The sequence below is a fragment of the Amblyomma mixtum genome, chromosome 1 (assembly GCF_055824585.1).
Source record: "Amblyomma mixtum isolate Tamu chromosome 1, ASM5582458v1, whole genome shotgun sequence".
Classification (NCBI taxonomy): Eukaryota; Metazoa; Arthropoda; class Arachnida; order Ixodida; family Ixodidae; genus Amblyomma; species Amblyomma mixtum.
In genome coordinates, this window is record NC_143012.1 from 211,446,224 (window position 1) to 211,455,926 (window position 9,703).

Here is a 9,703-nt window from a genome sequence, read left to right on the forward strand (position 1 = left end):
ATCAATAGCAGAAACCAGCCTTGCAGACTATTCCTATCATCAGAAATGTCCCTGAGTTGTAGAATCGTTCGATTGGAATGGCTTCTGGCTGAAACAAGAGGTTCAGCGTAGCGGTCCAGGATGCGCGTTTTGCACAGGCTATGAAGTCCAATGAGGGAAGACATGTCATATGATTCTCGCCGCAGTCGATCACTCCTCGTGTTAAAGTGCAACAAGCTCTCGCGCTGTGCACCGCAGATTATCATCTTCATCAAGTAATACTACTACCCAAATATTATTTGCGGTTTCAGCAATATGGAGGCAAACACAAAAAGATGTGTGCTGCATGCGTTTGCGTGGACAAAGTTGTGGTTGAAAGTATAGGCCACCATCGTGCATTGGGTAAATTGGCACTCACGGTGAAAAAGTTGACACGCATAACCCCATTCCTGCGTGAGCGGACGTCCCAAGCGCGCTTTATGGTACGTGGCTGCAGTGTACACCAGAAAAAATGTGCGCTTTTGCACAATATTTCGTCATAATAACGTTAATCTCCAGCCGATTTTTTAATACAAGAACACCGCTCAATAATCTTTCATTATTCCTGAAGTTGCCGCTGAGACAACAGGGAGCTAGAGTATTGTCCTTCTATATTTGCAGGTTCCTCTAAATTTTCTAGCTTTGCTTAGTGCATAATCCACCACACCATAGAAAATAACTTACCAATTTTGAAACAAACCTACATTGTTTGTTTAAAGTAGATTACTTTTCAGCTCGATATCCCGTTATTGAAATTGAGAAGACTAAAGACAAATGCCACGACAGAAGTAACAAAACAAAGTTAATCACAGCTACAAAGTGGCGAGCTTCTACCACGGTATCGCAGGCCATTCTCCTGACGCCATGTATTGGAAATCCATGCTCTTGGCCGTATTTCCAGTTGGTACTTTAACGTGTTCGCAAACTCGCCATTCAGCGTTCTTCTTGTCTTCGCCGCCATGAACATTTCCCTGTTTCGTGCAATGAACAAAAGGTTATTACCGCAGAACAGCAGATTCGTGCTTGGGGTTGATTTGGTAGATGTAACGCAAGCGCACGCTGAAATGTGATTGCCTCAGGAAGAAACAAGAAGCATTACTGTGCGGAAACATGCATCTACGAAGACAGTCCTTTGCCCCGCCGCCCCCCCCCCCCACCCCCCGCTTTTATTCTACGGTCTCAAAGATATCGCTAATGATTGTCCCACGTTTATCCACTCCAGCACGAAAAAAAAATAAAAACGACAGGCTAAAAGCCCCTAAAGCCACCATTTAAATAGTCGGTGTTCATTTAGAATGTAAATGTAAGTACGAAGTGGAGAGAGAGTTCCCAAAATTGTCTGCTGCGAGACACGCAAAGCTGAGCAGCGTTCAATAAGAGTTGTCCGGAGATGTTTTCCAATGTACCTTACTTCGTCACCTGGCACAGTATAGCTCAAGAGAATAATCCATTAATCACACAGAGAACTGTCCAGATGCTTAGGTAACTTTCATTTTTAGAGGTATCCCTGCACTACGTCAAGAAAAAGCAGGGTCTGGTCAAAACAGGCCACTTTCTCACTTTTCTTGTCTGCATAAAAAGACTGATCTCTGTTTTCTCTTCAAAGCTACAGCTGTCGTACCAGATGCAGTACTTTGGGAAGTGACCCTCTATATGAACACGCCAAACTACCGACGAATATCTCTGTCATTCAACCGCGGCATTCGCAGCATGATATATCGCATTAAGAATAAAACAGGATTTGTTAACATGTGTTTCCCTGGAAAGTATTTCATTTGCAGCCCCTTTGTCTCACCACCATCGGTAACCCTATTAATGAAACATTCTTTAATTGTCTCTCATGAAGTAACCTAATTGGCTCCTGTTATATTCTTGCGTCAGCCCTTTTATGATGCTAGTCCGAATGTTTTTCTCCAGATGCACACAACCGGAATAACTTCACAATTAAAACTTGCTGATTCGTTGCACACATGGCACGCGGAACTTTCCTACTGTCCGCATCTTCCCCCATTCATCCACAATTCTGTCGCTCACGTGCTTTAATCTCCGCCTACTGCAAGAAGCTTGCTGTTTATGTCAGAAACCTTATGAAAGGAAACTGGCAGACTTTTGAGAGCACATATTTAATTGCCCAAAGAGCATACAGTCTTAGGCACCCTCAATACCATGATTCCAAATCCCGTACAAACTATGGGTTCCAAAAACTAACTCACATAATTCCTCATACATTAAACACGCATCCATACTTAACAGAATTGTCACAACAAAATATGTCTGAGGTCAGATTTAGGAAAACTGTTCGTGAATACTTTTGTTATTGCTAGTTGTGGTGTGTTTTTACCTAATCAGTTTTGTGTTTGTTATGTTTTGCTCTTAGTTTTGTTGTGCTTAGCACTATGCATGACTCATCTTTGTTTCGTTGTCAATATATCCGCTGCTTTTCTAGTTTCCGTTATTTATGGAAATTTTTTACCATTGCCAAGTGCCACTTTGTTTGTTTTGTTTTTTTTTGGGGGGGGGGCCTCTGTCAGGCGCTACTAGGCGCCTATAGCTTGCTCTTCCTTGTTTGCAGTCTCTGTACTGGCCAAACGAAACCAATAAATGAAATGAAAAATATTGAATTCCTAAATCTTTACCAAGGCTCCTTCCGGTGCACAAGCCCTGCTCCCTACCAGCATGCACAAACCCTGCTCTCTAATGCTCGGCTTTTCCTCCGTTAGGTTCCTCTTTCTTCACATATCGTTGTCAAACTTAATCCTAGGTAATTTCCGACCACAAGGTATTCTGTGTACTTCCTACACTGAATTGGTGTCCGCTTCTCAGAAGAGTCGCTTAGTGGGATCGCCCACGCTCAATTACTCATTCAAGTGGTCATGACAGTCAGCCTCTGGAATCGCTGACCTTGGTTGAAGTGTAGTAGACCAATAGCAAATATTACCGTGGAAGCGAAGGTTTTAAAATTGATAGGCCGCACGTAGAAAGGAAGAAGCAGAAACCATGTAGCTATGCTAAAGCAAAATGAAAGGCAAGTTAATTACTGGCGCTAATATTTTTTCTACCAACAAAGGACATGCAGTAAAAAGCGGAGCATAAAAAAGTTTCTTTTGCTGCACAAAACCGAGTTTATTGAGAATCCACAATATAAACATTCTGATTAAAATATACCGAAAAGTCTGGCCACCTACAGCTCTTTATAGAAATATTATTTAATGGTTGATAGAGGTCAGCTTTCCTGCGAATTTGTTACTAAATGAGAGGCATTCCCAGCGTTCATAAGCAAAAAGTACCTCAATGAACCAATAAAATGTTTTACAAAATACACCCTCTCTGCAAAGCAAGGTCTACCAAGCTTTTAAGAAACATTGCCTTTGTCACTTGGCACGACAGAGACATTTCTGCCCAAATCTTTTTGTGGAGGCTGCTAAAGCTTTCTGTAGCATTACTGTGGAGAAAGCTGCTTAATCTACTTCAAGGCAAGAAAGGCAATAGCTACGTGCCGTTTAGCATAATTAAGGCGTACTGCATTCAGTTCACTGTTCAGATCAGCGTGTCGCGTATGTTTTAGAGCGCAGCTCTTTGGCGTCCGTTCCTGGGTTTCGCGTCGTCGTCGGCCTCGTAACCAGCTCCGCCCCCCTTTCATCCCCCCAGCGCTATCGGCGTCAGCGGCATCAGTCAGTCGCTGCTATCTCTTCCCTCCTCCCTTTATCGTGTTGTCCGCTTGCTGCGCGCGCTTCTGCCCCCATCGTTTGCCGCTGGGTGTACACGCCGCCCCCCTCCCCCCTCTTCCTGCGAGTCTCCGGTTGTCAAAGCGCCGGCTCGAGAGAGAGAGAGAAAACTTTATTTACAAAGGAATTCGGGGCACGCCCCAGGGTCCCCGCACGACCCCACTGCACTCAAGTGTTTATGTTCCTGAGGTCCATAACACTGGCAGCACGGCCGGTGGCGATGGCCTGCACGGCCGGGTCCTCCGAGCGCAGCAGGGTCTCCCAGTCCTCCCAGGTCTTGAGGTTCTCTAGGTCCCGCGGGGGAGGGTCCGCCGGGCAGAGGGAAAGGATGTGGAGGGAAGAAGCGAAGGGTTCTGGGCATAGGGCGCAAGCAGGAGTGGGGAAGGAGGGATGATAGTGGGTTAGGGTAAGGGGCGAGGGGAGAGTATGTGTTTGTAATCTGCGCCAGAGTGTTGCGTGTCTGTTATCTAGGGAGGGGTGGGGCGGGTGGTAGAGCTGGCGAGAGGCTCTGTATGCCTGGGTCAGCTCACTGAATGAGTGCATGCGATCCTTCGTGAATCCCCGATCCGAGGCCACCTGAGCCCGGTTTAAAGAACCTCGGGCTAAAAGGTTGGCGGCCTCGTTTCCGGGATTCCCGGAGTGCGCAGGCACCCATATCAGCTCCACTTGGCGGGGCGGGGGTGCATCGGGCGAGTCCAGTATGCCAAAAGCAGGGACATGAACTCGGCCTCGAGCAAAATTTAGAATCGCAGTTTTAGAGTCAGTTAAAATATACCGGGCTTCCGTGCGGGTTATAGCAAGTGCAATGGCGGCTTCCTCTGCAGCCTCTGGGGACGTATCTGGAGGGAGAGGTAGTGTGAGGAGGGTGGATGAAGAGGAGTCCACCGCAGCTGCTGTCGCTTCATCACCCGTGCAGGCAGCGTCCACCCATACGGCGTCCGGCTGGGGGCCGTACGCTCGATGGAGTGCCTTCGCACGGGCTCTGCGGCGCTGCTCATGGTGGGACGGGTGCATATTGCTCGGGAGCGGCCTGATGAGAAGCTCTCGGTGAATGGATCGTGGGATGGCGAGAAGGGTGGGGTCGTTGGCCGGTATTTTGATTCCCAGGGAGTCCAGGATATACCGACCTGTGGAAGTTTTTGTGAGCCTGATGTATTGGGCCTGTCGGTGGGCCTCCACCAGTTCCCCGATCGTGTTGCGGAGGCCCAGGCCTAGTAATCTGTCTGTGGGTGTGTTGAGGGGAAGATGAAGTGCTACCTTGAATGCCTTGCGAATCAAAGCATCCAAAGCGTTTATGTCATGTTTGGATAGTTGTAAATATGGGGTAGTATACAGTACACGGCTGAGGAGAAAGGCATGAATGAGGCGACATAGGTCGCGCTCCTTCATGCCTCTATGATGTCCCGAAACCCTGCGGATGAGGTGCGATATCGCGCCTGCAACCTGCTTGAGTTTCTTGAGGGTAGTGGTGTTTTTGCCATCGTTCTGGATGTGCAAGCCCAATACACGGAGGGTGCCAACCTCAGGTACCGGGTAACCATTCAATTCAATGGCAATGGGGGAGCGGGGACAGCGGTGGTTCTTAGGCCGGATGAGGAGCAGTTCGGACTTCTCTGGGGAGCAAGACAGTCCGATGGTCGTGCGTAATTTTGGGTGAGGGTGGCTGCTTCCTGTAAGGTGTTCTCTATGTCGCCGTCACTGCCGTGGGTGGTCCACAGGGTGTAATCGTCGGCATAAAGAGTGTGCTTGAGGTGGGGAATAGTTGCCAATTTCCGGGCGAGGGGTATGAGGGTTATGTTAAAGAGAAAGGGGGAAAGGACGGACCCTTGAGGGGTGCCGATACTCTGAAGTGTGTAGGAGGTGGAAGACAGAGGGCCGAAGTGTATCTCAGCCGTGCGGTCAGTCAGGAATGCTTGAATGTAGGCATACGTGCGCACACCCACATTCAATGGGGATAGAGCAGTCATGATCGCCTGATGTTCAATGCGATCAAAAGCTTTGGAGAGATCCAAAGCTAAGACTGCCTTGGTGTGACCTGGAAGAAGCGGGTCAAAAAGGTCGTGTGTGAGTTGCAGCATGGCATCCTGTGCGGATAGATGAGGGCGGAATCCCACCATGCTATGCGGGTAGAGATTGTTGTCCGCCATGTGACTTGTGAGTCTCGCTAACACAACATGCTCGAGGAGCTTCCCGAGGCGTGAGGTCAGCGAAATCGGGCGAAGGTTTTGAATGGTGAGTGGTTTGTTGGGTTTTGGTATAAATATTACCTTCGCGTGGCGCCAGGACTGCGGGAGGTTACCCTCCCTCCAGCACTGGTTGAAGTATTTCGTAATGTAGGTGATCGATTGGTCATCCAGATTACGGAGCATGGAGTTTGTGATTTGGTCTGCACCAGGTGCGGAGTTGGCGCGGAGAGTCAGGAGGGCCGCTCTGACTTCCGTCTCTGTGATGTCGGTGTCGAGTGTTGGATTTGCTTGTCCTGTGTAGTGCGGTAGAGGTATGGGGCCGCCTGGAGATGTGTACATGGTTTGAAGTGTGTCTAGAAGGGTGTCGGGATCGTCAATGTGTTCATGTGTGAGGCGTGTCACGTGGTGCTGTGCTGCTGATTTGGTGCGTGTGGGGTCAATGAGGTGTCGGAGGAGTTGCCATGCACGTTTGCTGGACAGGTTTCCGGCGATGCCGTCACATATCTGTCCCCAGTTGGATCGACAGAGCTCCTCAGAGTGCTGTTGGATTTGTGTCTGCAGCGCGGCCAGCCGCTTTTTAAGCGTTATGTTGTGTTTGTTGCCTTTCCAGCGTTCCAGGATGCTGTGATAAGCCTCCCAGAGGTGGGCTAGGCGTGTGTCAAGGGTCGGTGTTTCGGTTGTAGTTTCAATGTGTCGCGTGTTGTGGTGAACGTCATGCTTGAGTGATTGCACCCATGCATCGATGTCTGCGATGGGAGTGTCTGGGAGGGCGGTGCGTGCAGCGCGAAAGGCATCCCAGTTAATGAGTTCGTGTGTCATATTTGCGTGACGGGGTGGTTTGTATGGGACAGTGATTTGTATAATGTAATGATCACTGCCCAGTGTATGTTGTGTTCTGTTCCAGGTAACGCCGCGGATACAGCGGCTCAGCGTCAGGTCCGGACTGGTGTCCATGCTGACACTGTTGCCGATCCGCGTAGGCGTCTGAAACGTGTTGTGCACAGTGAGTTGGAGGTTCTGCAGGAGCAGCCAGAGCCTGCGACCTCGATGTGTCGTGGTTGTGTATCCCCAGTCAGTATGCTGACTGTTGAAGTCCCCACCGATGAGTAGGGGATGTTTCCCTGCTAGATGGTGTAGCTTTCGCAGAAGTGATTCTAGCGGGGCCATCGGCAGGGACGGGGGGTGGTATATGTTTGCTATAAATATAGAAGGAAGTGAATGTGTGTGATGTATAATTTCCGTGATCACGCAGGGCGTCTCAGACGTAATGTGATGAGTTTTGTAGGTGAGGCTGCGGTGGATGAGTGTGGACGCCCTGGGTGTGTTAGTGGTATCCGAGTGTGTAGATGTGTAGCTGGGGAGGGTTGCTCGGTGTGCAGTCTCCTGGAGAAGAAGTATGTGGGGCGTGGGTGTGATGGTGGGAAGGAGAAGTTGCAGAGGTGCGCGCTTTGCCCGGAAGCCGCGGCAGTTCCAAGTTATAATGGGGAGATAGTGTTCCCCCCCGCCATATTGGATGGTGGGGGGATTGAGGAGGGTATTAAGACGGGTGTCAATTGGTATGTGTGGCTCAGGGAAGGTGTTTTGTGCTTGTGGTGGTAGGATGGGGGGAGTGGAGGGGGTTTGAAGTTGGGTGAAGCGATGGGTAAGATTATGCTCCAAGAGCTCCATCATCTTGGTAAGCATAGCGTCCATGCGCTGCTCAAGTTTTTCGGTGAGGGCGGCGGCAAGGTGATTGAATCTGGCCTCGAGGCGGGCGTCTAGCTCCTTTAGTTTATGGTCAAATTTTGCTTCGAGTGCTGCTAATTTAGCGTCTATTTCTGGGGGCACGGGAGGGGGTGTGGCGTCTGTGGTGCGCTGTTTCTTTGCAGGAGGGGTGCTCGAAGTGTCTGTGGATTATGAGCTCGAATTAATGACAGGGGGTGTGGGTTGAGGGGGCATGGATGGGGCGGGGGTGCTTAGGAGAGAGGAAAGGCGGCTTACCTCGTCACGCAAGGCCTTGAGTTCCTGGTCTCTCGGGTCTGCCTGGGAGGACTGGGGTGGTGGGGGTTGACGGGTGGTTTTGCCGGAAACGCGATCTGCCCAGGTGAGACGCGTGGCGTTCTTGCTGCCATTCTGCCGGCTTGTAGAAGGCGACCGGGAAGCCGTCGAGCTGCGTCTGCTGGCTGTGCCTGGTTGATCGCAGCGGGAAAGCCGCGATGTACCCGGAGGAGAGAGAGCGTTCTTCGGGGACGCTAGTTTGCGGCCCCGTCCCTTGCAGTTCCCGGTGCCGGTCATATGAGGGCCTCCGCAGAGAATGCAGCTGGGGGTGCATGAGGGCACATCTTCCTTTGGGTGGGACTGCCCACAGCGGGGGCACTTATGGGATCTTGGGTGGACACACACGTCTGCCCGGTGACCAGGGACGCGGCAGTTAGTGCAGGCGTCTATATGCCCTCGATAGGGTGTGCACCTGTGGAGGGCTCCTCCATAAAGGACGGCGCGTGGGACAGGTCCAGCTCGGAAAGTGATTAAGATGGAACGCGTGGAGCCCATTCGGCGGGCGTCCACGATGAGGGCGTCTGGGTTGCCGGTGGTCAGGTCTTGCAGGAGCTCTGTCGGGGTCTCATTCCAATAAGCATTGGAGATGACTCCGCGTACCGCTCCATCCGGCGGGGCTATGTAAGCTGCGACAGCGAAGTCCTTGCCTTGGTTTTTTATGCTGGTTACGCTAACCAGGGCAAGCGCGTCAGCTTTTATGGGCGTGCTTACTGTGCACGTATTGTTTACGGGGTGTACCCTGATTTGGGTACGCGTTGGTTCGTGTAGCTGGGACGCCGCTTGAAGGATGGCTTCCCGTAGTTGTCGGGGTGGAAGCAGGTCCAGCTGCAGCCCGCCTCGTGATCTGAACACGACCTTGTAGTCTGCAGCAGGAAGCGGCGGCTGCTGCCGCGAACGCTGCGCAGCTGTGCGCGTTGCTTGTAGGTGCGCTGACTTGTCAAGGCGCGCAGACTTGGGGGCACCGGTAGCAGAGGCTGCGGCCTCCTGGCTTCGGGATGGTGAAAGGACGTCCTTGGAGCGGGCAGGCACACTAAGAATGTGCGTCCAGTCCCTTGGGTCGTAGTCGTGGGGGTTAAGAACCTCTCCTTGCACCTGCACCTCCATGATGGTGTTGGTGGCGGAAGCGTCCGACGCAGTAGGCCTAGCTCCCAGCGGAGCGAGGCCTAGCTCAGGCGAAGAGGTCACAAAGAAAGGGCCGTGGGTGCCCGAAAAATGGCTTAAGCGGGCCAAAAATTGATGGCGTGCGGCACTCATATTCGTAGATCAGTGGATGGTGAAATTTGGGCCGATGATGCTGGCGATTGGCGAATTCCGCTGTCTTTGTGCGGAGCCGATGTGGGGTGCGTCTGTACTACTCGGCCCCCTAGCGGCCAATCCCGGCTCGAACTTAATTCCTTTCTTCGCTCCTCCTCCAATGCAACCCCTGTGCGGTGGCAATCAGAGAGCCAGATCGGTGGCGGCGGATCTGTATATGTGCACCGCCCGAGCCGAAATTGCGAATACGTGTGAAAAATAAAAAAAAAATTCTGTGATTGCGCATACATGTGTTGCTCGATTTCTTTGCCTCAATCTATCGAAAAGGTGAAACAGCTTATTTGCTGCGCTCAAATTTCGCATTAGGAAGTAACGTAATCGTTGGTAATTTTTTCTGCTGCTTACTGCTGCCACTACAAAAAACCAGGAGTATTTCGCCATTAGCACTAAAATATAACCCAGAACTACTGAATAACCGCTCTA

At 51.1% G+C, this 9,703-nt stretch overlaps 1 protein-coding gene across 1 annotated transcript; it reads right to left on the minus strand.

Moving 5' to 3' along the window:
* Window positions 1-4,030: 4,030 nt before the first annotated feature.
* Window positions 4,031-9,329, minus strand: LOC149370781 (uncharacterized). Its single transcript, XM_089578615.1, has 2 exons — window positions 7,910-9,329; window positions 4,031-4,096 (listed from the first exon to the last, which is right to left on the minus strand). Exons 1-2 carry the CDS (start codon window positions 9,218-9,220, stop codon window positions 4,031-4,033), a joined length of 1,377 nt encoding a protein of 458 aa, XP_089434741.1. The 5' UTR covers window positions 9,221-9,329.
* Between the last annotated feature and the right edge of the window lie 374 nt (window positions 9,330-9,703).